General features: G+C 40.0%; 2 protein-coding genes across 2 annotated transcripts in view; one reads left to right on the forward strand and one right to left on the reverse strand.

The window, feature by feature from the left end:
* Nucleotides 1-2,878, forward strand: part of parp2 (poly (ADP-ribose) polymerase 2) — a 13,203-nt gene extending 10,325 nt beyond the window's left edge. Inside the window, exons 15-17 of the mRNA XM_012855803.3 lie at nt 1,293-1,391; nt 1,548-1,672; nt 1,800-2,878. Of these exons, the coding sequence (XP_012711257.2) occupies nt 1,293-1,391; nt 1,548-1,672; nt 1,800-1,959 (384 nt within the window). The 3' untranslated portion in view covers nt 1,960-2,878. The remainder of the gene's footprint in view (nt 1-1,292; nt 1,392-1,547; nt 1,673-1,799) is intronic.
* On the reverse strand, nt 2,733-14,337 carry LOC118563484 (protein lifeguard 1-like). Its single transcript, XM_036138577.1, has 6 exons — nt 14,097-14,337; nt 13,088-13,359; nt 11,845-12,045; nt 11,592-11,720; nt 9,973-10,116; nt 2,733-3,078 (listed from the first exon to the last, which is right to left on the reverse strand). Exons 2-6 carry the CDS (start codon nt 13,352-13,354, stop codon nt 2,956-2,958), a joined length of 864 nt encoding a protein of 287 aa, XP_035994470.1. The 5' UTR covers nt 13,355-13,359; nt 14,097-14,337; the 3' UTR covers nt 2,733-2,955.
* Between the last annotated feature and the right edge of the window lie 12,946 nt (nt 14,338-27,283).

The following is a 27,283-nucleotide window of genomic DNA, read 5'->3' on the forward strand; positions in this document are numbered from 1 at the left end:
TTCCTTCTTTTTGTCTCCATCCCTTATATTCTTCCTTTCTTTATGTTCTTGCTTCATTTTTCCTACTTATATTCTTCTTTCATTTATGTTTTTTCTTTATCTTGCTTTCTTTACATTCTGTTTTCCATCCTTTTTCTTCTTCCTTATATTCTTCCTTAAGTGTTTCCTTCATTATGTCCTTCCTTCATATTTAAATCGTGCCCTCAGTACAAATATTTCCCCTAGTTTTGTAATGAACTACCATATTTTATATTTTATGGTGTAGGTAAATTACCTGGAATTAGGGCTGGGCAATATATTGAGATTTTTTTTTAAAGAGATATAAAATGAGATTATATAATTTATATTGAGATGGTTTATGTTGCGTTATAATTATAGTTTTATGTATTCTAGTAGATTATTTTCCAGCTGTTTCTCATATTTACAGATTTCTTTTAAAAATGTGCCTTTGAGATACAGGTTTGATTTAGAGATGCCTTTTTATAATTTATGAAAAGACAAACATGCAGAGACAAATATTGAACGTCGACATTCAACCTAAAAGATATCGAGATATTAATTTTGGTCCATATCGCCCAGCCCTGTCTGGAATATAAAATCTGGAAAGGGGTGAAATTATTACAGGAAAAACACAGCAGGAAAACTTTTTTGACTTAAATACATTTTTTTATAGTAAAAATGTTTCAGACTTTACAGAACGACAGCAAAAAAGGAAACACTGAGAATTATTTCCTGCCAGGCACACACATACGTGAATTTTAGTTAGTTTCCCATTTCCGTTTTAAGAGCATCAACATTTCTTCTGATTGGTGCCTGGCGCTGATGAGCTGGATTTCAACCTATGATACTGTGATGAAAACTAACAGAAAACCAAACTTAGGCTGGATTTAAGTGTTTAAAACAATAAAAGCTCAGAGAGGTACAGAGAAATCTAGAGAAGGCTAATTTTCTGTTGGGTGGGATGGTGTGAAAGTTAATCATAGATGAACAGGGGGACTGATCAAGCTAATAAACAGGAGGCATATCAATAAGTTCCCAAAATTAAAATGGAACCTGGAAAGAATTACAAATGAAATCAGATTTGTTGCTTTGATTCGAAACAATGCAATGAATCTTTTTAACGTCCAGAATCTGATTTAATAAGCGTGTGCAGGGTTAAGGTCCTCCATCTCTGTAAGATGACACACAGGTAAAAAAGAAAAAAGGGACAATTTGCAACTTTTTCCCACCTCAAATCTCACGTTTCTTATAAAACATGAAACTGACGTAACGTTCTGACTCTTCTCTTTCAGTTTGGTAAAGGTATCTACTTTGCGGACATGTCGTCAAAAAGCGCCAACTATTGCTTCGCCAACCAGAGCAACCATGTTGGATTGCTGCTGTTGTCTGAGGTAAGTTACCGTGTTTATGGGAAACGAGTATTTATTCTCCAAAACGTCATATTTTTGCGTCTTATTTGTTGAGGGATGGCGTATGACGCCACGCTGGGTGTTGTGCCCGCATGTTGAACCCAGCACTGTCCCATGTGTCAACTTGTTTGCCTGCAGGTCGCGCTGGGAGACTGCAACGAGCTGCTGGACGCCAACTGCGAGGCCCATAACCTGCCTGCAGGAAAGCACAGCACCAAGGGCCTGGGTCAGACCGGACCCGACCCCAAGAACGCCGTCACGCTGTCAGTCTCCTCACATCCACACATTAGACAGATCAGACAGAAATTCTGCCTTCATGAGAAGGAAATCACACATCCACTCATTTACTGCTTGTTTCTGACTCCATGTGTGGATTTGCTTCTCTTTCAGGAATGGCGTGACGGTCCCGATGGGTCCCGGCGTGAAAACGGGGGTTCGTAACCCAAACGGTTACACGCTGCTCTACAACGAGTTCATCGTCTACAACCCGGCTCAGACGCGGATGCGGTACCTGCTGCGGGTCCAGTTCAACTACTCCTCAATGTGGTGAAGGAGCCCCGGCCTGAGGGTCACGCTGGGATTTGAACACGGTCCTGTTGCTAGGCGGATTACAGAAATGTTTACGTTTCACCGAGTTGCAGCGATTCAAAAATGAATTATTGGTTAACTGATGGAAAAATTATATGGATATTTATTTACCCCAAGCAAAATATCCTTGAAATCTGGACCAAATTGTTGCACGATTGGTGAAATTTTTTTATCAAAAATGTTTTGGTGGGAAGATGTCTAGATAGATCTACTTTTAAAGTTGAAAATAAAACTGTTTTTATTTTTGAAAGCAACAACCTTTGAAGAAAATCAGAGCCACATAGAAAATAACTGCATTAATACCTGATGTTGTGCCTCTATTAAATAATTTAGGGGTCTCATAAATGTTCGCAACAGCCTTTCTACTCTGGAGGTATTATCGACAGTGTAAATATTCTCTAAAGCCTTAAAGTTCAGGAGCTGACATATCTGGTGGTTAAAGTTGATGTAAAACTGTAAAATCGGTAAATAATCCTTGCTACCACCACCTCCAGCCGTTTAGTTGGTTGTTTGTCTCACATCCCTCTGCTGATGGAGCCCATCACATGGTTACACACTAACTTCCTGTTCAGTAGAGCCAACCTTCACGTGTGTCACTCAGGAGGGAAGCTGCCTGAGGCGACAAAAAAAACAATTTTTTTGCACTAGATTTTATCCTTGTTACGTTTTTAAGTTGATTCATTTTTATGATAAAAGCTGTTCATTGCCATCCTGTTTGTTTTTTGGTGTGTGTTGTTTTTTTTTTTTTTTTTTTTTTTTTTTTGTCTTGCTTGTGCTCATCTAAAACAGAACTAACCTCTGTTATTAAAAAGGTGGGAAGAAGTCATTTATTCATGGAACTGCTTCAGGCAGTATGAATGCAATAAAACGCTGCTTAATAAAGAAAAAAATTATCATTTGTCATATTTATTTATTTAATTTAATTATATACGTTTGATCGTTCCGGTGTGGTTCGGCTTCACCTCCTCCCCAGCAGGTAGAGGAAGATGAGGACTGTGTCCAGGTAGAGCGTGAGAGCAGCGCTGACGTATTCCTCTGGATTCAGCCGATAAATCATCAGCTGACAGTCGACCATCAGGAACTGAGGCAGGGAGGAAAACGGGGCGAAATTAGAGAAGGAAAGCTTTCCTTAAGTAAAAACAGCATTCTAATCCAAGTGTCAGATAAGCTTATTATTAATAATTTTTTACTTGGTTTCTCCATGTGGGGTTTCCATCACATGTTGACTTATCATAACCATATGTAATGTAACATGCCTTATCATATAACCATATTATGTCTGCTGTAATCCACAAGTTATAGTCATATTCAATAAATTAGAATATAAAAACCTAACTAAACACATATAGATCAATTACTCACAGGCTGATGTTTTAAAGCCCTTATTTCTGTAAACTTATTTTTTGCTTGCAAGTAATGAAAACATTTAACAATAAAATATTACTTTTTTTATCAAACTAATAAAGATACATTTTTAATACAGAAATGTGAGCTTAATGAATGAAAAAAAATAAGTTTAATTGTTTAAAGGTATACTTTAATCTGACAAATGAGTCTCATAGGAACCCATATTCTAATTTATTGAATGTGACTAAATGTGCTCATAGATTATAAAGTGACCGTGTAATAAGTATTTAAATGTTTATAAAATCTGACACTGCAGTCTTGCATGATGTTTTACATAAAGATATTTACTGATTGCAGAATGACAATATACAGCTAGCAATCCATTTGTGAAACAAAGATAGCTTATTATTTTCTCATCTTTTCCCTTGTTTTTAAGGGATGGTGTTGATCAAAGGAGCCCAAAGAGATCGATCAGATGTGGATGCAGATGCTGTCTCAAGATTAATATGATCCAACAAAAGAACTCTATACTGATTGATACTGAGATTTTCTTTACTTATCCAATTCATGAGAATAGTTTTCTTTGCGATACATAATGCAAAGACACACGTCTTTAATCTGGAAAACATCTACCACACCGGTTCCCTGGATCTAACCAGTGACTTCAGACCAGTAGAACTGACATTTCTGGTCATAAAGGACACTGGTTACCTGTACAGGTGGCAAATTGGACCACAGAGTTCTTACCAAAGGTGAAAATGCAATTTTAATGGATTGCAGAAGCACTTGGAGAAATAAAAGTGACATGCAACCCTTTATTTGCTGATTTTTCTCCTGCTTTTAACAAATTGCATTTTAATTTAACTTATTTTAAGTTGCCAGACCAGCTTTTACTATTGCTTTTAGATTTTTTCATGCTAATGTACACACGTCTAGCTCCTTTTTTTTCTCATTGTGAGGCCTAACCTGTCTTACCTGTTCAAAAAGTGATGATGATTACTTCCTGGCTGTAAATGTGTCAAATACAAATGATTGTCTCTTGTTATGCAAATTAGGCTAAGCTTTATTAAAAAAATATGAACATAAACTTTAAATTTCAATTAAAAAAAATAAAACCCTGAGCGTTGTAACGTATTCTGAGAGTCCTGGAAAAGTGTGGAAAGTTGCCCGCAAATTTCATGCAAAGTGTTCTAGAAAATACTCAAAATTATATTAAAAGTCTTATAAAAGTTAATACAAATTTTATTTTTAAAAACAGGGAAAAGGGCAGAAAGTATTAACTTAGTTGTCATCTGTAACTTTCTAGTAAGTAATATGAAATTTGTATCAGAAAGTAACCTATAAGTTAGATTAAGGTGAACTTTACGTTTCAGTAAAAGAATAAAGAGAACGCTGAAAGTTTGACAGTGTGCTGCAAGTTCTAGAAAGGTGTAGAAAATAACTATTTAATGTTCAAATCATCTGTAAAGCCATGTCATGTTTGTTACAGCAGGTCTGAAAAGTAATCCTTAAATTCTGCTGTTGTTCTACAAAAGTTACAGGCAGGTATTTAATTGCAAAAGGACTTAAATTAATATAAGGCCTTTTGCAGCTTAAATACTGTCCAACTCCAACAAATTCTGCCTCGTTTACAGGTTGTTGTTTTTTTGTCATTCAATAAACAAGGCGGCTGTTTTTCTTTTTGTTATAGCCCATCATGGATCTAAATCCAGTCAATGCAGCTTTGGCCCAGTTCTATAATCCCTATGTTAATGATGCCTACAGTCTTCAAGTCTAAAAAACGATTATAGATGAGACGATCTCTGCAGGAGTGGAAATTGCATCTATTCAGCCGGCCGTGTCGACTGTTAATCCAAAGATAACTCCACTTTAAGATGAGTCCAGGAAAACTTTTATTTTCTTTTTACTCCAACATACGTACAGGCAACGCCGCCATGTAAACACCAACAACGAACCAGGAAGCCGTAGGCTATCCTCCAGAGCCCCCTAGTGGCCTGGCATGATATGTGAACATAAACAAAAAACTAACAATCTCACTCTCTTCTTTAAAAAAACAAAACAAACAAAAATACTTAAACAAATGAATGAATCAAATAAAGAATGTATGCATGAAAGCAACACATAGCAAAGCACAGCTATTTAGTGCTACTGTGAAGCCAACGTTCCTTTTTTACAACATAGTTGAACAACACAGCTTCTTGTTAAATTTATGATACAGTCCAACAGCCTTCATAAAGAGCCTTAAGTAACAAGGTTGTGGATGCTCCCTTCTTTGTCAAACAGTCAGCGAGCTGTTCTTTTGTTTGTGACCACAAAACCTGATGAACTCTTTTAGTTTGGATCTGTTCTTTAATAGAACTGATTTCCAGGCGTAGCCTTTTCTCAGCAACAAACTTAGTTGACTTAAGTGCATCTACAAGAGAGAAGTTATCAGTGACACATGTTATTGGCAAAGGATGCGTGGTACTACCAGCACTTAGTTCAGAAAACAGTGTGGAGATAAAAATAGCATTATCAATCCCCTCTGACATTGCCAATGTTTCACCTGCAAGTGTGCTTCTGACAATTCTCTTAATCCTTTTTGATTGCCATGAAATGGGAGAGAATCGACCATTGTCACCCATCAAGACAATGAGATGCCCACCCTGAGTACCTCCATCTGAAAGGTTTCCAAAAGACGCATCAGTAAACGTAACTATCTTTAAGTTACTGTTTTCTCCAAGATGCTGAAAATTCAGTTCAACTGACTTGGCTTTGAGTTTACACACAACTCTGTTTGCCTCACATATGGTCTGTACTGTGGCCTGTTTGAGACTAGATGCCAAATGACTTGCATCAAACATGACATCAGGCCTGCTCTGTCTTGCCACCCACAACAGTTGGCCTATCTTTGACCTGAGCTGCTCTCTCTCCTCCTCAGTGAGGGGGGAAGCTGACTCTGCTGCTCTAGAGGGTGAGAGGTTGATAGGTTGCAGGTTTTGAATGTATGTCTTTTGATGTATTTTTACCTTGGTACCCAAAGTAACAAGGTCCACACCTACATAGGAGAAGGTATCATGAGCTTCATGACCAACATTAAACCGTGATCTAAGGTTTGGTATGACTGACTCTGAAAAGAATTGGGATCCTCCCCATATAAAATCATCAACATGACAAGCAAGAACACCCATAACATTGTTGTTCTCATCCGGCCAGTAGAAAACTGCAGGATCAACCTTAGACACAACACCCCCTGCTTCTAACATGATGCTCTTTACTCTGTTGTACCAATACAATGAAGCATCTGCCAGACCATACACACACTTTCTCAGTTTCCAAAGCACACCTGTGCTATGAGCCTCCGGAGGTGGTTTGATGAAAATGTCTCTGCACAGTTCCATTCCTTGTAGGAAAGCAGATTTAATGTCCATGGAGTGAAGTTTCCACTGTTTTTGACATATCACTGCCACTTGGAGTCTCAGTGACTCTGAGGCACAGGTAGGTGAGTCCTTTTGTAAGTCAGAAACTTGTAGTTCCTCAAATCCTCGTGCAACAAGCCTTGCTTTTGGTACTAATCCATTTTCACCTTCTTTCATAGTGCACACCCAGCGAGTGGAGATGCACTTTTGACCTTTGTCCTCAACTTCTTCAAACACTTGGTTTTGTTTCCAGCTTTTTATTTCATCCTCTTTTGCTTCATCCAGTGAAATATCTTTGCTCAGGAAAATATCCTCATGTGTATCCATCTCAGCAACATTAGGCTGAATACAGAGGCTTTCCAACTGTGATAGATCAGCTGATTTACAGTTACCAGCCCCCTCTGTAGGCTCAAGTTGTTCCAGGTTAAACCAGTTCTTGTATTTTCCGGTTGTTTTACCAGCTCGTCCCAACACCTTTGCTGTGTGTGATACACCCTTTTCATTAGTGAATGTCACAATCTGACCAGGCTTAATGTTGATGCTGTCAATCTGCTGTCTTACGTTTGTCGTGTGCTGTCTTTCCATATCCACAGCGTCTCTGTCCATGTCTGCATGCTGTGTCTCTGTGCTTGTATGTCCAGGATTTCCTTCTGTCTCTTCTTCATTAATGTCCATTGTAGGTTGTCCTTGAATGTTTTCATCACAAGTGGTCTGAGATCCTTCATCCTCATGAGTAACCTTTCTCAACCTGAGTCGGTGCACTCTGACACAGGTGCCTCCATGTCTAACAAAAACAACTGCACCATCCTGCCCAATAACCACTCCTGGTCCTTTCCATTCTGGGCTGTCCACTCGTTTGTAGAAGACTTTGTCTCCAGGTCCGTATTGTTCGTCTGTGGGTCGCAGCTGTTTCTTTAGAGCTCTGCGTATTCTTTCTGAATACTCTGCTTCTGTAAAAGCTCTTCTTGCAGCATGTAGGGCAGAAATGTGCTTGGCCACCCATTCACTTTTAGTGGTTCCTTCTAAAGCTGGGGCTTTATCTATTAACACTGAAGGTAGGTTGGGATTCTGTCCAAACACTAGTTGATGTGGGCTGTATCCATGGACGCTTTGCATACAGTTCTTTGCCATTAGGGCCCAGTCCATGGCTGTGCTCCAGTCGCACCCAGTACTTGTTTTTACTTTCATTATGATCTCAGTCAGAGTTTGATTGTGTCGTTCTAACAGTCCATTGCTCCAGGGACTGTAAGCAGGTGTTGTCTTGACTTCAATATTAAAGTTCTCAGCCATGTCTCTCAGTTCTTCGTTATTAAACTCACCACCATTGTCGCTGAATAACTTTTGTGGTGGTCCATGTACACTAATCCAGTCATGAATAAGATGTTTGATGATCTCAGAGGACCTTTTGCTGGTCAAAACACTACCAGCACTGAAACGGGTAAACTGGTCAATAATGTGTAAATACCACACTCCAGGTTCAAGCTCATGTAGATCTACAGCTACAGTCTCATTATATGTTGACGCTAGCGGCAGGCCAACAGCGGGCTTAGGTTTGGTCTTGCGGTATTTCTGACAGGCTGCACACTGGTTTATAATGTTTTGCAGGAGACTGTAACATTCTGTGTCTTTGTTGCCAGAATTGTTCAAAAGCTGTTGCAGCTTGTCAGCAGAAGCATGTCCAAACTGTTTATGAAGTTTCTCCAGAACTTTGATCTTCTCACTTGGGTTCATTTTATCTGTTATAGCCAGTATTTCTTCCTCCACCAATATTTGCTCAGGGTGAATAGGACTTTTACTTTCTTTATCCACAATGTTCACACAGTAGTGTCCAGAACTGGTGAAGTCCAATTGCACAGGCTGGTTAAACATCACCGCTCTGTCTCTTTCCATATCCAGAACTGTTTTTGCTCTCTTTAATGACGTTTTACTCAAAAGCAGTGGAATGTTGACAGGAACAACTTCAGTTTCGATGTTACACTGCGTGTTGCCAATCTTGGCTGGTATCTTTACCTTTTTGATGGAGTAGACTATTTTTCCATCTCCAAACTTGAATGGCCTGCGGCTTTTCGTTTCTGTATCTTTCATAGTCTTGACCCCTTTTTGCTGCAACGTAGTTCTGTAGTTATCCAGCCATTCTTGTCCACAAACTGTTCTAGTGCAAGCAGTGTCTATAATTGCTGAGCCAAAACATTCAGTCATGAATATCTCTGCATCTGTTGGTGATTCTTTGGTGTACAGAGTAATATTACATTCTTCCACATCTGTGTTTTCTTCAGTGATTTTTACACTTTCTGCTTTATGCGGACAATCTTTGGCCCAGTGATACGTACTTTGACACACAGCACATTTAGATCGTTTTCCATACCTGTCCAATGGGTTGGTGCCAGGCTGTGGAGTCTTTTGCCATGGGTTGGGCCGCCAAGTCCTGCCCCTTTGTCTTTGTTCTGTTGCAAATACTGACTCCTGGTTGATGCTCTCTGCTGATCCACCTTTTTTCTTATCACCAAATATTCTTTTTAAAGCGGATTTCATTGAAGCAAATGTCACGTCTGAGCATGCTGTTAAAGCTAACTGCCTGTCTGTCACATCCAAGCATGAAGTATCCAAAAGCTTAAATGCCAGAACTGCATCGGGTAGCTCCATGTTGTATTTTTTCATGCGCAAATAACGCTGTTCAAAGTCAATAATAAAATCCACCATGGATGTGCTTGCATCTTTTTTTGATCCGATCAAACTCTGCGTATGCTTCGTAGATCATGTCCCTTTCCTCTTTTAGGAACAAATCATCCAATTTATTCAACAACGTGACCATTCCAGTGTCTTTATTTAAATCATCTACCGGAATTTCCATCGCCGTGTCTCGCGCCCTCCCGGATAGCGCCAGGGCGACTGCGAGAGCTTGTTTCTTTTTTTCCAAGTCGGTAACTCTCGTCCACATATTGACTTCATTCTTCCAGCTTTCATAGGACTTTCCTTCTTCAAATGTTGGAGGAACTCTGTAGTTACTAACCATCCTCTGCTACCAGTGTTAATCCAAAGATAACTCCACTTTAAGATGAGTCCAGGAAAACTTTTATTTTCTTTTTACTCCAACATACGTACAGGCAACGCCGCCATGTAAACACCAACAACGAACCAGGAAGCCGTAGGCTATCCTCCAGAGCCCCCTAGTGGCCTGGCATGATATGTGAACATAAACAAAAAACTAACATCGACCATCTAGTCCTTACCAGAGAAAACAGCAGAGCTCCCAGACACCCGTAGACGATCTCGCCGATGTGGGAGTAGTAGAAGGTGCAGAGGAACCCGAACATGAAGACGTCCAAGGCCAGGATGAGCAGCAGGCCGTAGCAAATGGTGAAGTCATAACGAGTCTGAACACAGAAAAAGACAGGAAAGTTCAGCGCAGCTGGATTTATAACTTAAATAAAGGGTGATGGACAATAGGTTCTGTAATTAACTGTTACCTGACGTCTTCACAATCTCCTGAAACGTCAAACTCACATCTTAAACCTAAAGCTTTTCTCTTCAGGTTCTTGTTGTATATATTTTTCTCCTCTAGGATGCAATCTGTCTATAGAGCTCCAGATTGTGTTTGATTATTCAAAGGATTAATAAAAGGGGGTCCATCGTTTATTGGCAACCTTGATAACGAGATTTTATGACCTATTACTAAAATAGAAGACAGACTGTCTTTACAGGGTTGTTTTTTTTTAGCCATACACCAAATCAATATCTGCACTATTGCAACTACAAAAGATTGCTTGGTTGCCTTTTTTTCCTGGTAAGCCACAGTATTTCATATACTGAACCTGATGTGAACAAAGTGGTGTGAAAATGACATTTAATGAAAGAAACAGAGCAGCAGGTTAACCATAATCGTTTTCATTATGGATTCAACAATACTACTGCTTTCCTGATATCATGCAGCCCTGGTTGTTCTGTTTTTAGTCCGTTGTATGTCTTAGAGGAGTTTGATGCAAACCAGCGTCTGCGACCGGCAAACATTGTTGAACAAGAGCTTAGTTACAGCCGAAGGCCGACTGTTCTGGAATTTTACTTTCTTTTAGTTCCCTTTTTGCAGAGGCGGGCATGAAGCAGCTGCAGGAACAGACCGCTGCCATCCTAGAAGGGTTTTCACAGATTCTTCCTCCCAGCAGACGCTAGACTTTATAAACATCACAAAAGACACATAAAAAGTTTTTCACTCCTACTGTTACTATCGTTTTTCACAGTCTGTTGGGCTTTTTAATGCACAAATATACTTATATACTGTATACTATATATATATCATTGTAAAGCACTTTACACAGTCATACATTTCTTTCAGAGTGTGCTATTTTTAATAACTACAGTTTTGCTTTACTTTTGTGGTAAATTTGCCTTTACAGTACAGTCTCTTATTCTTGTTTCTTTTAATTTATCGTTGTGTGTATCAGAATTCTCCATTTGCCTCTGGCTGTGGTGCTTTGACAGGTGAATGTCCCCACTGTGGGGCAATAAAGCATATTTCTATTCAGTAGTTAAACGGCCCTGGGCTTACAGTGGGTTTCCCCACTTAGGTTCACTGAAAACAGCTTATATCAGGAAAACTAATTGGGCACCCTATGTGGTCTTAGATGGCTCTCGAATGGGTATTAGGCAGAGAAATTAAAATTGCACTATACTTTTGGGTCCCACTTGGGCCCATTCTGGTTCTACAGGCACCTTCTCTGTAGTTAAACATCGAGCCAATTCATACCACCATCTGGGACCCATTATTGAGACAATTTCATGTCCTTATGGGCCCTACATGTATTCGCAGTGATAATGACCAAAGGGGATATTTTTGAATGAAAAGTGCCCCTACCTGTGCTGAGAACGCGATGATGGCAACAGAAATGACCAGCGTCACCGCCATGGTGATGACGACGGCAGTGGTGTTGTGAAAGGAGGCGATGGTCCCCACCATGTAGGACAGGCTGAGGGTGACGATGACCTGCAGCCACGAAAATCGTTTCACTACACAGCCTTAAAGTCATATGAAACAAACTATACACTCGTTGCCCTTTTATCTTAGTTTTGATAAAAATCTGCTTTGTATGTTTTATTTTGTGGCCCACCAGCCCCACGATGTTCCAGGGGTGACGCTTGCTGAAGGATTTGCAGAAGCTGAGGACGATGGCCACCACAGCGAACACAATGAAGGAGCTGAGGTAAGCCCACAGGTGGGTCTGCACGGCCTGTTTGACGACGCTGGAGAAGGTGAACACACAGACCACGCTGAAGGTGAACACCAGCTGGAGCGTCAAGATGCTAAACACCTGCAGGAGAAAACCAGACACAGAGTCTCTAAAAGTAGAATGGGAGGCAGATCTTTTAGCTATCAGGCTCCTCTCCTGTGGAACCAACTCCCAGGTTTGGTCCATGAGGCAAACACCCTGTCTACTTTTAAGACTAATCTTAAAACTTTCCTTTTTGACATAACTTAGAGTGGCTCATGTTACCCTGAGCTATCTCTATAGTTATGCTGCTATAGGTTTAGGCTACTGGAGGACATCAGGGTCTATTTTTCTCACTCTGCTGAGTTCTACTGTTCTCCAGTTTGCATTATTTGTTGTTATTTCAACTTTTAACTTTATGTTCTCTGTCATTGTTCTATCTTCATAGTAGGTACACCTGGTCTGCCGTTCTGTAAGCTGTGAAAGGATTCCTGGATCTATGTGTGGTTCTGTGCTTTCTGTGTCTCTGCTCTGCCTTCTCTAAACCTCAGTGGGTCGAGGCAGATGAGCGTTCACACTGAGCCTGGTTCTGGTCCTCCCTGTTAAAGGGGAGTTTTCCTCTCCACTGTCGCTTCATGCTTACTCAGTATGAGGGATTGCTGCAAAGCCATCAACAATGCAGACGACTTTCCCTGTGGCTCTACGCTCTTTCTATCAAGACTTGATGCAATCTGCTGGGTTTCCTTAGAGAGGAAATTTTATGACCAATCTGTCTGTTCGATTTGATTCAGTTTGACTTTTTAAAGTGCCTTGAGATGAAACGTGTTGTGAATTGGAGCGATATAAATAAAATGTAATTAAAAATTGAATTTATCACCTAATGGGCTTTTGTCTTTGAAGTTTGAGACTAAAAAAACGCTCATCTCAATGGTAAGCCTTTACTCCAAAAGTACATAGGGAGAAATTAGTTTGCAATGGGACAGTGGTGAATTCCCTAACTGTACCCAGTTGGGGATTCACCCCAACTGGGTACAACCAAATCTCAAATTGCTCCGTTTTAATAATTCAAAGCCTTCATTATGCTGTTGCAGCGTAGTGTTTACATTTAAAATCAGTTAATAATTGAACGTTTGAGCACACAAACCTTTCTAATAAACCCTCTTCTCACTGTGGTGTCGTCAAACGTCGACGAAGATATATTGGGAGTCGTTTCTGATGCAGCCTCTGGCATTATATCTTGGAAAGACTCGCAGGCGGCCTCACTTTTGTATGGACCCGATCCGACTGGGGCGGCAGAGTAGGGTGGAGGCTGCTGGTCCTCGTAGGAGCAGGAAGGAGGCGAGGACTCATCGCTGTAACCTCGGTGGTCTGGACTCTGACTGGGCGTGAAGGGCTCTGTTGGGTTTGACATCCTGGCTGAAACAGAAGGATGCACGACACACACCGTGTAGGTTAATGCAAAGGAGAAGTATGTTTGACAGCAGAAGTGGGTGGACTTTGTTTTTGCATCATTATGGAAAAGACATCAAGGAAGTAAAATTTGGGCTGCAGCTGAGGAGCCTCTCAAGCTGAGCGAGAGTCTTGACAAAATCAGTTTGTCAGGTCAGTTAATTAACAGTAAATCTGACTTTAAAGGATGTGTATCGTGTTTGGAAAGACACCCGTTATGTTTTTTTCAGCTTTCTGTGAGAAAATACAAGTTTTTGGGGGGTAACTGGGGGTCATTTGGTTTGTTTAACCCTTTTCTCAATGTGACAAATATCAACAGAGAAAAAATACTTCCTTTTTTTAATTGCCTGGGAGCAAAACCATTTCTTTTCCGCAACAATTAGAGAGATTTCTTTAGCTTCTTTAGCTTATGGACCTGAGTTTGACATCTTTTCCCTCGTTTCAAACGGGGATGTTTCTAAAGGTCCATTTCTTCACTTTTGCACTTGTTTTAGTGTCATTTTTGGGTTGTATGGAAATAAAGGAGTCCATTTTTGTACCTACCTTTGGCTTGATGTTTTGTGGTTCTAATAATCCCTTCAATAATGATTATTATTAGTTAAACAGAGGTTTCTCTCACAACATTTACAGCACTTAAAATCCCCCCCCCCCCCCCCCCCCCCCCGCCGCCCTCTTTTGTAGAGAATAAACAGAGATCCTCTTACCTCTTCTGAGTGACTCTCCACAGATCACAAATGTCGGCAGCGCTGCCGTTTCAGGAGGAAATAGGTGACTGAAACAGGCATTCACTGGGTGTATATAGGGTTCATAGTTCCCCTTCTGTCTCCTTAAAGTGATGTAAGCGGTTTCTGTTGGGTGACTCTGTCATGTAAACCCCAGCATTGGTCCATTAGAGATCCTCGGTGTGGTGTCCCTCAAGGTGCTTGAGTATTTCTATGTCTGCATAAGTCTCTAGAAAAGAAACAAAATGGTGTATTTCCAGAACCTATTACCTGTCTCATCCATCCCTTCGTGTTTCCCTCCTATAAAGTCTTACCAATGTAGGAGAACGTGCCATTTTTTTATTTACCCTTTCAAAATCAGCTGAAAAAGACCTAAGATGTCAGAAAATATGAGCCTGGAAAAGTAGGACTCTGTGTTTGACCAGGGATACATTTAAAACATGCAAGTCACCAGAAACATCTTTTTAGGATTGATTTTTAGTGACTTTTAGGCTTGATAATGTTTGAAAAGCTGCCAAGATAAGTGTCGTCACAACTCAGACTGCGTATCTCAGCTCAACCAGAAGCGAGAAACTAAATCAAGTTAAAAGATCTGGCTGATTACTTGGTGAGGAAACTTCACTGGGGAAACAAGAATCAGAATCAGAATCAGAATCAGAATCAGACTTTGTTGCAGAAGAAGTTCGTTGCAGTTTTTTTTTCTTAGTTTTTATTGATGGTTATTGATTTGATAAGTAAACAAAGCAGCTAACAGACTTTAAATGGGTCTTTTGGCACTAAATCAACTTTTTTCAGCATCTTTTCAGTTTTTCTTCTTCGTGCACAGATCTCACATTAAAGATCTACCCTGAGAAGTTTCCTTTTAAGTCCTTTTGTAATTGTTTTCCTGTTGCAGAACGTAGTCAGTTAAGTAAAACACAATCTTTGTTTGCTAACAGCTGCTTGGAGGAAGGATCTGTGACGACGATACTATGTCATCACATTTCTCTTATTTTAGCTTCCCTTCATTGGCTTCCTGTTAAATCAAGAATAGAATTTAAAATTCTTCTTCTAACATATAAAGCCCTTAATAATCAAGCTCCATCATATATCAGAGCTCTGATTACCCCGTATGTTCCTAACAGAGCACTTCGCTCTCAGACTGCAGGTCTGCTGATGGTTCCTAGAGTCTCTAAAAGTAGAATGGGAGGCAGATCCTTTAGCTATCAGGCTCCTCTCCTGTGGAACCAACTCCCAGTTTTGGTCCATGAGGCAGACACCTTGTCTACTTTTAAGACTAATGTTAACACTTTCCTTTTTGACAAAACTTATAGTAAGAGTGGCTCATGTTACCCTGAGCTACCTCTATAGTTTTGCTGCTATAGGCTTAGACTACTGGAGGATATCAGGGCCTATATGTCTCACTTTACTGAGTTCTACTGTTCTCCATTCTACTGTTCTCCAGTTTTGCATTGCATTACATTGAAATGACTGTCGTCATTTCAGCTTTTAACTTTTTGCTCTCTCTCTTTTTTCTTCATAGTAGGCACACCTGGTCTGACGTTCTGTTAACTGTGACATCATCCAAGGAAGACAGATCACCCGCTATTACCATCTAATGTAGAACAGATTACTGGATCAATGTGTGCTTCTGTGCTTTTTTGTCTGTCTTGTTGTGTCTCTGCTCTGTCTTCTGTAACCCACAGTGGGTGGAGGCAGATGACTGTTCACACTGAGCCCGGTTCTGCTGGAGGTTTTTCCTTCCCCTTAATGGGGAGTTTTTTTTCTGCTGTTGCTTCATGCCTGCTCAGTATGAGGGATTGCAGCAAAGCCATGGACAATGCAGACGACTCTCCCTGTGGCTCTACGTTTCTTCAGGAGTGAACGCTGCTTGTCAAGACTTCTATGCAATCAACTGGTTCCCTTATATAGGATTAAATATTAAAAACTTATTTCTTTTAAAGGCCAGCTAAAGATATTTTAAAGCTGCTTCCAATTATGGATGTGTCATAGTTTGAGTTCCTGCCTTAGTTTAGTTTCTGTTTTTGGGTTCTTTTCTACTTTAGCTTGTGTCCTGTTTCAGTCTTGGTTCCATCTTAGGTTGGGCCTTGTCATTTATTGTGCGTTCTAGATTGGTTCTTGAGTTGTTTTTTAGTTTAACCTGTTTTCACATGTCCGTAGTTCAGTTCGACCTCCAGCCACTTCCCTGATCAGCTCCTCCTAGTCTAATTAGTTTGATTCCGTTCACCTGCTCACTCCCCTACTTATGCCTGCCTCTGTTCCTTGCACTCAGCCCGATTATTGTGTTTGTGTTTTTTCCTGCCTGGGGTAAGTCTGATCCTGTTTTGCCTGTCTGCCTGTACTCAACCTGATTCTGTTAGTTTTTACCTGGATTATTTGACCTGTTCTGCTCTTTTTGTTAATAGACCAGCCTGACTTCTGACTAGTTTATTTTAGGTTGTTGGCTGTGGACTGTTTAAGTTTTTTGGACACTGCCTCTTTGCTTTTTGGCTTGGTGCCCTCTTTTGGTTTTTTGCTTCATTAATAAATCACCTTTTTATTTCAACCTTTGCTTGTCTGGCTGAATTCAGGGTCCTCTGTTTCTGACTCATGACAGTATGAATGGTTTGGTAAAATATGTACCGTGAATTACAATATTTCAGACGTATAAAAATATGACAAAATGAGGAGGCCCAGACAAAGACGGGTTGGTGTTTGTTTTTAGGAAGGAAGGCGGCAGTTAGTGGTTAGCCTCTCTGTGTCCATCTGCAAGTTAATATAATATTAAATAGCTTCACACCGTCTCCAGTCACGATCTCTGTGACACAATCCTATTATTCACTTTTATATTGAACAAGTACAGTCGGTCACTGGGTGGAAATGTGGCTGAAATTGGCTAATTCTACTGATGCTAAGAAAAAAGTTAACCCTGTAATGTTCTAAACAAGATTTAGGAGTAGCAGTTTGTTTAAACTAATGCTAAGTTGGACATCTTTATCAGTGTTTCCCTGTAGTCTTTTTACTGTTAAAATGTTCCTATGTGTTTATGTATATTTGCGCGCAAAGCTGGTCACTGTGAGAGTGATGTATCTTTTATAGGTTTGTTTTAAAGCTAGTTGGGTAGTAGTTTGTCTCTTTCTTTTTCCGCTATTGAGTTAACAACATGGAGCTAACCGTGTTGTGGGCAGCTTTGGTTTATTTTAAAGTCCTGACTGGTTCGACCCCTGAATGAAACGCGCCTCATTTGACAGTTTTTATGAATTTCTGTGAACAAGTAGGAAAAATATGCTTGACCAAATGTAGGATGTCAGGAATCTGTCATCTAATGAATTATATCAACGAGACAAATTCTTGGTAGCTGTTTTAAAAACTTCCCATGTGGACACAAAAGATATACATTTAATTTAATTGATGTATATTAGATTAGATTAGATTCAACTTTATTGTCATTACACAGGTACAGGTACCAGGCAACGAAATGTAGTTTAGGTCTAACCAGAAGTGCAATAGCAGCAAGTGCAGGATATACAATGGTTCCATAAGTACAGGACATGGGTTTTTACTGAATAAATATAGAGATGTTTACTATTATAAACAGAATGTTACTGATAGATTTGTCCTATGAGTATAATATATATATATATATATATATATATATATATATATATATATATATATATATATATATATATATATATATATATATATATATATATATATATATATATATATTATATATATATATATATATATATATAAGGTAACAGTCACAACAGTGACGCACCGCAGGAACATCTCTGAATGTTTGTACTTTGGCACAGACTGTGCACAAAATTTTACTCAAAATGGAGGATTTCGAAGGAGTAAATTCTCCTTTACCATCATCTATATGATCCATAGTTGAGGGAACACAGAGAGATTGCTGTTGTTTTTGCTAAAGACGAGTCTGTTTGCCACAAGACATGGAAGAACATTTGGTACCGGATGGTGAAAGCCCAGGGAAGAAGCTGTGATCCAGGTGGAGGAAAAGGGCAGAGCCTAAACTTGAGGCCAAAGGTCAATTCTAAGCACTTTAACCATTAAATTAATGGTTAGATTCAGGATAGCTCTGTTCTTTACAGTAAAGCGTCTGAGCTGAATACGTCAATATAGACGTAACCCAAACAGCCGCATCATCACTGATATGAACTCAAAACACTTTAGAGAAGCTCCCGTTTGGTTGTAGGTTTGCCTTACGCAAATGACAAAAGTTTAAAACTGTTGCCGTATCTGTGCCCATATTAAAACGTTTATTCTGACATTTGTTTCAGGCTCATGTTTACAGTGAAGAAGATGATGTGTAAGATGTGATGCGGAACCAGGTAAAAAAACAAAACAAAACAAAAAACACTTGTTAACCTCTATTTGTTTTGGTCCTTAGAATTAAATAAAATCCAAATCTGGTCGCCAGATCCAATCAGAACAGGAAGCCAAGAAGACAGTGGATTTCTTCTTGTTAACAAATTAAAAGCTAAACCAAAATGTCTTTGTCTGCAGCTAGACAGATATCTGTCTTTTAACAAGTTATTGGACAAAAGAACACATTGTAGTTTATAAAACTAGTTAAAAAAAGAAACTGTTTTGCTTTTATTATTTTATTTTCATTATTTTCTAGTTTTCCTTACTGTTGCTGTTGCCTGTGTCACCTTGCAGACTAATCTTCAGTTTAACAACAATAAATACTACCTTATCCAGCTGCTGGAGGATGACGGCGCCATGGTTTACAGCGTGTGGATGAGGTGGGGTAGAGGTGAGTTCTCTGTTCACCCAGTGGGCCAAAGGAAAAAGCTCCTGTAAATAAAACCAACCAAAAAAAAAACTCCTTAATGTGACAACTTTAATTTCTGGTGCTTCCACAGTGGGTAAAGTAGGTCAGAGCAAACTCACACCCTGAAGGGGGGGACCTGAACAAGGCCAAAAACATCTTCTCGCAAAAGTGAGATTATCCGAATGAAATGGTCAAGTTTCCCAGGAACTTTTGGGAAATACAGTTTTAAGTGAACCTTTGAAATGTCGCTGCAGGTTCATGGACAAGACGGACAACGACTGGGATTTCAGGGAATTCTTCCAGAAAGAGCCGGGAAAATATGACATGGTGTTGATGGACTACAGCGCGAATGAAAAGGTGCGTTTGGTGTCCGGGGAAGATTCTCTGTCATCCAGGACAATCCGGAAAATCCAAAATAAAAAAGGTTACAAAGCAAGAAAACAACTGGACTTCAGCAGAGATTCATTTCAATTCACTTTTATTTATATAGCGCCAATTCATTAAACATGTCATCTCTAGGCACTTTACAAAGTCAGAATCAGTCAGATTATACAGATTGGTCAAAAGTTTCTTATATAAGGGAACCAGTTGATTGCTTCAAAGTCCCGACAAGCAGCATTCCCTCCTGGAGAAGCATAGAGCCACGGAGAGTCGTCTGCATTGTCCATTGCTTTGCAGCAATCCATCATACTGAGCAAGCATGAAGCGACAGTGGAAAGAAAAACCACCCATTAGCGGGAAGGAAAAACCTCCTGCAGAACCGGGCTCAGTATGAACGGTCATCTGCCTCGACCGACTAGGGGTTGGAGAAGACAGAGCAGAGACACAACAAGACAGACAAAATAGCACAGAAGCACACATTGATCCAGTAATCTGTTCTACATTAGATGGTAATAGCGTGTGATCTGTCTTCCCTGGATGATGTCACAGTTCACAGAACGTCAGACCAGGTGTGCCTACTATGAAGAAAAAAGAGAGAGAGCAAAAAGTTAAAAGCTGAAATGATGACAGTCATTTCAATGTAATGCAATGCAAAACTGGAGAACAGTAGACTGAAGAACAGTAGAAATCAGTAGAGTGAGAAAAATAGGCCCTGATATCCTCCAGTAGTCTAAGCCTATAGCAGCACAACTATAGAGGTAGCTCAGGGTAACATGAGCCACTCTAACTATAAGTTTTGTCAAAAAGGACAATTTTAAGATTAGTCTTAAAAGTAGACGGGGTGTCTGCTTCACGGACCAAAACTGGGAGTTGGTTCCACAGGAGAGGAGCCTGATAGCTAAAGGATCTGCCTCCCAATCTAGTTTTAGAGACTCTAGGAACCACCAGCAGACCTGCAGTCTGAGAGCAAAGTGCTCTGTTAGGAATATACGGGGTAATTAGAGCTCTGATATATGATGGAGCTTGATTATTAAGGGCTTTATACATGAGAAGAAGAATTTTAAATTCTATTCTTGATTTAACAGGAAGCCAATGAAGGGAAGTTAAAATTGGAGAAATATGATCCCTCTTGTTGTTTTTCATCAGAACTCTTGCTGCAGCATTTTGGATCAGCTAAAGGCTTCGAACTGCATTTTGTGGACTTCCTGATAGTATAAGAATTACAATAGTCCAGCCTTGAAGTAACAAATGCAGGGACTAGTTTTTCAGCATCACCCTGAACAGAATGTTTCTAATTTTGGCGATATTCCTGAGGTGAAAAAAGGAAACTCTGGAAGCCTGTTTAATATGGGATTTTAATGACATGTCTTGGTCGAAAACAACACCAAGATTTTTAACTTTATAACCAGAGGCCAAGTTAATGCCATCCAGATTAAGTGATTGATTAAGAAGTTTATTTTTTGAGGACTCTGGCCCAAAGATTACAACTTCTGTCTTGTCAGAATTTGGATGCAGGAAATTTAAAGTCATCCAGCTTTTGATGTCATCAAGACATGACTGCAGTCGAAGTGACTGATTGGATTCATCAGGATTTATGGATTAATATAGCTAAGTGTCATCAGAATAACAGTGGAAATTTATCCTATGGTGTCTGATAATTTTGCCAATCGGAAGCATATATATAGTAAAAAGAATTGGTCCAAGGACTGAACCCTGTGGTACTCCACAGGTGACCCTAGAGTTTGAGGAAGATTTATTATTAACATGAACAACCTGGAATCTGTCCGACAGATGAGATTTAAACTAGCCTAATGCTTTCCCCTTAATCTCTACAGTTAGTATGCTCAAGTCTTTGTAGGATAATATTGTGATCAACTGTATCAAATGCAGCACTGAGATCTAACAGGACAAGTATAGACACAAGTCCATTATCTGTGGCCATGAGAATATCATTAGTGACCTTCACCAGAGCTGTTTCAGTGCTATGATGAGCTCTGAAGCCTGACTGAAACTCCTCAAGTAGGTCATTACTTTGTAAATGTTCACATAGTTGATTAGCAACTACTTTCTCAAGAATTTTAGATAAGAAAAGAAGATTAGATATAGGTCTGTAATTTACTAACTCATCTTGATCAAGAGATGGTTTCTTAAGTAAAGGTTTAATAACAGCTACTTTAAAAGCCTGTGGTACATATCCATTTACCAAGGATAGATTAATCATGTCTAAAATAGGACCACTGATCAGAGGGAATACCTCCTTAAACAACTTGGTTGGGATTGAGGTAACATACAGGTAAAAGGTTTAGATGAAGCTAAAATTTTAGATGGCTCAGAAAGCTCTACTGCTTCTAAACAGTTCAAACACTGCACAGGTTCTAAAGATTCCTCCAACACTGCCTCACTTACTGAGGACGAGGTAATCATGTTTGGGAGGATGCCAATTACTCTATTTTTAATGGAATTAATTTTATTTATGAAGAATCCTATAAAATCCCATTCACTGATACAGTTTGTTTTTTTTTTAAGGCCGATACCTAGTTTTTTATTCTTCAGGGGCCGATTCTGGAAGCCAACATGGTTTATCTTCCTCCATCTACATGATAGAATGACACATTGATAGTAAATGTTACACAAGTTTCAAAATGTTTAAATTAGCTAATTTTAACAATTTGCTTCAGATCGTAGTTTGAATAAAACTGTTTAATGAACGTGTCCAGCAAGGAAAAAAAGCTCCTTTTGTTCTGTTGGGAGAAGGAGAAAAAACACCGAACAAAGGTAGATGCTTGGCTGCTGGATGCGGTAATGGATCCGTGAACGTATGCACATATCGGCCGATACGATACAGGGGGGAAAAAATGAAATATTGGCCTAAAATCTCAGCCGTCCATTGTATCGGTCATCCTCTAGACCTCGGTTCTCGTAGCTGAAAAATATTTGGCTCCTTATCTGAAGAGCTTTGTCAGCTCAACGCTAATTGGAAAGAGGATCCAAACTATTAAGTTGCCTGGGAGCTACAGACCTAAACATGCGGATTGGCCTCATCTAAGTAGAGCCATTTATGTCGGACAAGAAAAAACATCTCTAACACGAGGAGGCCTCAGATTTAATATTTCAAAAACTTACATTTCATCATTTAACCTGATGCCCAGTGTTAAGAAAATATCTTAGTCAAGCAGAGTGGTATCTGTTTCTCCCTGCTCCAGCGTAAGATAAACATGGAGGTTTATGGCCCCAGGATGGGGAGTAGGCCAGAGGAGTTTCTTTATTCGAACAAGACCACCCCTCCCTCCCTAATTCAGCAGAGGTGGGCAGACACTGTAGTAAAAATAAATGTCTTGGTAAAACTTACTTCAGACAGACTTCTCCATCGCGCGGTGAAATCATCTTGATTGGTAATGTAAACTCTGTCTCCATATTTAATTTCTATGAATTAAATATGCATATTACAGTGTTCTACCTCTTGATTAATGTTTTCTCACTTGCGGCCAAATCTGGAACCGGGGTAAGATGGGTTTTCAATAGATATGTAGGAGCAGGCCGGTGTACCCATTGTTTAACATGGTGCCGTGACGTCGGATTTGGCAGTAAGCAGAGGAACTGTTTGAATATTGGACACGAAGGAGGACTTTTCTGCAGCACCACAGGTCGACCGAAAAAAAGGTAAAGAGATTTTTATTCTCCATTGGCAAAATGTTAGACGTGTAGGCTACATTAAGTGGTGCTGCGGTTTAAGATACTCTCTTCTCAAAATATCAGAGGCTGAACAGTACAGCTAGGTTTGAATGGAATTTATGTTGAAACCGAGAAATGATTGAATGGGATTTATGTGTATGTCCACGTCTGGACATACACATGATAAAATAGAAAACATACAGTCAAGAAACTTGAATGGTGAGGCTATAAAATAAAAGACAATAAAAAATATATAAATACAAAGAATAAAAATAGTCTCGGAGTTGGTCACTCCCCACTCCAGACTGACGAGTCTGGAGATCGTTAGAACTGAGATGAAACGTCGTCTCCGAGAAAAGAGACTCTCCACAGAAACCTAGCGATAGGAACGGCCGAGAATACATAATATCTTTAAGTTGAGGCTAAAGAACAGTAAGACCCTAAAATGGTGAACTGTTATAAGAAGAATAGGGATGAAATAAGGGGCCCCAGGGGGACAATTTGGATTGTTCCCTAGCTCCAGAATGGGATTCTGAAGCACAACAGTTAGACTAAGGAGGTATTAAAATAAGTGAGAAGGTTCTGTTGAACGGAAGGGTTACAAAGAACCCTCTTTGCGTGCCAGGCTCTCTGTGTTTATATGTTCTGTCTTGTCCAACATTTTGTATGTCTGGGTTGTAAATGGGATCCATGCTGTGTGAGTGAGCTAAAGAGAAACTGGTGGGGCCTGCGGATCTGCAAAGTGTGTGTGTCTCGTGTATTTCTGCTTGGGTGTGTGTGTGTGTCTTCATGAGGGTGTCAACTTCCCCACGTGCGTGGGCCCCAAAGATATGAGAAGTGCTGTGGAGCAGAGTGCATTTGGTTAAGTAAAAAGATGACCGATGATGTAATTCGTGGGTAGGCATTGATCTGTTGACATGGTAACAAGATACTTCCTGGTTGCAAACTCACTTTCTCAAAGACAAATAGACGGATTAAACTTGCCTAAAAAGTGTGTGGCTTATGGTTGGTCAAATACCAACAAGGATAATGTCTCTTTACACACATTTACGAACCCAAAAAGTCCGGGTGTTGTGCGAAATTCAGTTCCCCTGTGAAAATCTATTTCCCTCTGGGTCGGGAGCTGCAGCCAGAGAGGTGGGGTTTCACGGCGCTTCTGATCGGTTTCTCAGAAGAACAACTCATATAATCATGTCAAGATTGTAACATTCAGTTTAATCGGCAGCTGTTGTTTACAAAATTGTAAAATAAAAATAAACGCTGTCTTCAGGCAGCTGAAATGTCCATATTTTCTCCTCTCCTCCTCACTCATCGCGCAGTGAAGCGGAGAAATCTCGCTGTCATCACAGCAGCCTGCTGAGAAGCGACATGCTCTCTACACTACCTCTCTGCACGGCGCTGCTGTGCTGAGAGGTAGTGAGCGGCATGGGGGTTCCGAACCGAAAGGGCTATGGGTCTATCAGCCGTCATAAACGATGCCAGACAATCGAGCTTCAACGAGTTGTATCCGTGTTTGCATCCAAACGGTCAGCCATGACCGCGATTATGAGCACCAATTCCAATTATACATTAGCAAACCATTCCGTTTATTCTCCTAAAATGTTTTTCTCAGACTTACCCGAGTCGTAACAGATGCTTGCGCTGTCTTTTGTGTTTAAATCATCACTTTGTGAATCGCCATCTGAACTCGTGGTGTACTTCATTGAAATCTCTGTAGCGTAGCCTGGGCAGCGCCCACAAACTACGTCATCGACCCAAATTGTGGATTTTCAGCCTAGCGGTCGCCGAGGGACTATTTTAAGTCCTTAAAAAAACTTTTAACAGCGCAATCACAATCTTAATGCTACATTTTTTTGAAAATATGGTCACTAATGCATGTATTTCCGAGTTGGTCGATCTCAGAATCAAGAAGTACTTTAAAAATCTGTTTGAGGCATTAAAAATTGGGAAAAAACAAAAAAGGGAAGATACCTTCTTTTAGAGTATAATTTTAATTAGCATTATCTGTTGCAAAATAGCATTTTAAAATGCCTAATGAACGTATACACTATAATTTGCGATTAAATAGTGATTAAAAGGTTTTCATTGTGTGATAGACCTAGTGATAATAGATAAATAAAATAGATATAATCCATCAGACTTAAATCTAACTGATTAATAGAGAGTAGAAAACCATATCAGCTTCTGCTCATTTGCAGGCCTGGGACGACACGAGTAAGCAAAACTAAAAAAGCTAAAAGTTAAGGTTAAAATGTACCTTAATGGTGTGGGCAAAAGGATATTGCGGTTGATTTGACAGATTTTGTTAACCCTGCATTTAGTCATGAGTCAGTTTTAAAGTCATCCTCAAATGAAGCAGCTACAACTGAGAAATCTATGACAAATGTTCATGGCTTGCGTCATTTTATTATAGATACTGATATTACAGAACGGCAGAAATTAGTAGAAACAGGAAATATTACGGGATAATCACAGGACGGTCCGCAAAGTATTCATTATATGTAACCACATTTTCATAGTCCCACAAAATGTAGATGCCCTTGTTACAAAGTAATTTAGGGGCCGAGGAATCTTTTCTATTTGTGCATTTGGTAATGTGAAATTTCTGGTGAATAAACTTTTCAACATCGTTGCTGGTGATCAATCGTGGCTGGCAGAATTTGACTTAAAATTTTTCTAAACAATGGCACAAAACTGATTTTAGAGCCATTTTAAATGTAACTTTAGTGGGGTTTTTTATAATTTCTTCCATTATCCACATCAGTAGAGCTTCCTGAATTCGCCTGGGACCTGCAACAGTGTCCTAAAGATTATATAACTCAAGCTGCAGAGAAATGGATCAAACACACAGGTGTGTATCCTAAAACAAATCGCTCCAATCTGGGTGAATTATTTAGAGGGGCAGTTTTGGATGGGGTTCCTTCTTTAGTGTCTCTGCTTATGAAACAAAATTCTGATTTGCCTGGGTGTTCGTATGCTCGCTGGGAAACCCGTTTGATAGACCATTTGCATGTGACTCAAAGGGAGGACAGAAAGTTGAAGCGAGACTTAGAGGACTTGCAACTTCAATTACTTAAATTACAGTTACTCGAAGCAAAGCGGAAAATGAGCAAAAGAAAGCAGGAGATGGAACAGGTGCATCACATGGTGATCAAACCCTGACGGTTCCACAACAGTCTAATTTAATTAAAGGATGGGGGGGGGGCACCTCCTCCGCTTTTCCGTTCTTCATTTGATTCCAGATTTGTTGTTCCTGCGCATGGACCCAGATGGCAATGTAGCGTTCAGCGCAGATATGGGGGAAGGAGCAGAAGACCGAAAAGACGAGGTGGACATGTCAGGACTTTTCGAACATCTACAGACATCTGCTATAACTGTGGTCACTCTGGGCACTGGGCCAGGGATTGTTTCGCATCAGCAAGTCAGCCTGGCATGAAGTCCCAATACGACCTCACCTCCAGAAGGTCAGTACCCCAGCAAGGGGATAACGCTCCCATGAACAATGTTTACGCACCCTGGAAAAGTGGCCAACGCTCATGAACAGCACAGATCCCAAGCTGTCAAGGGAAGTGACTGTATGAACTTTCTGCACATATTGGAGCCACTTGATTCATCAGCATCTGAGTTGTGAAAAGGGGACTTTGTCACTGAGGTGCGTCGCAGAGACATTACAGCGATCTGCTACTGCAACACTGGGGGAAGAAATGTGGAGTTCCACACATGAAAGCCTTGAATATGAAGTCTTAACTCCAATCTCATGTTTGCCTGATCTGTGGCATGTCAGTCCGAGTCCATCTCAGGAGCCACAGACTGGTATCAAACATCTTTAAGGTAAAACACAGACAGTTATTTCTAGCCATATACTACTGAACAAATTTAATGGGATGTGATCTGGATGGCCTGTGTTCTCATATTTTTTTCTTTCTCTCCACCGTTTGAGTTCCTGGGCAGATGGATCGGAGCTGGTTAATAATTTCTTAAAGGCAGCCAATTAAGCGTATCCCAGTGCACAGGTTTGCGGTTTTGACAATATATTCATGTTTATTCATTTTTTGTTATGTACACAATTAAACAGCAGCAGCTGTACTTTACCATCACAATTATGGGCAAAAAACCCACTGGGGTGGGAATATTTTCACGTGCACCATTTACATTTAGGGTCACAGTTGAGTTGCTTCTCTGAATTTACTAGAGCATGCCATAAATTTACAAACTGGGAGTTGTTATCAGCTTAGGATTTCCTGGGGAGACAGGTTTATTACACAGGCCTCTCTTGTATGCACGGTGTGATTTTGTATTATTGGCCTAATCCTACTTTGCTACTAAAGGC

This window comes from Fundulus heteroclitus, chromosome 6, assembly GCF_011125445.2.
Source record: "Fundulus heteroclitus isolate FHET01 chromosome 6, MU-UCD_Fhet_4.1, whole genome shotgun sequence".
NCBI lineage: Eukaryota > Metazoa > Chordata > Actinopteri > Cyprinodontiformes > Fundulidae > Fundulus > Fundulus heteroclitus.

Coding starts and splice junctions, on each gene's coding strand:
- LOC118563484 (XM_036138577.1), bottom strand. CDS start 13,354: ATGTCAAACCCAACAGAGCCCTTCACGCCCAGTCAGAGTCCAGACCAC. Junction 12,046..13,087: donor GAAGAGGGTTTATTAGAAAG/GTTTGTGTGCTC, acceptor TTTCTCCTGCAG/GTGTTTAGCATCTTGACGCT. Junction 10,117..11,591: donor TCATCGCGTTCTCAGCACAG/GTAGGGGCACTT, acceptor TTCTGTGTTCAG/ACTCGTTATGACTTCACCAT.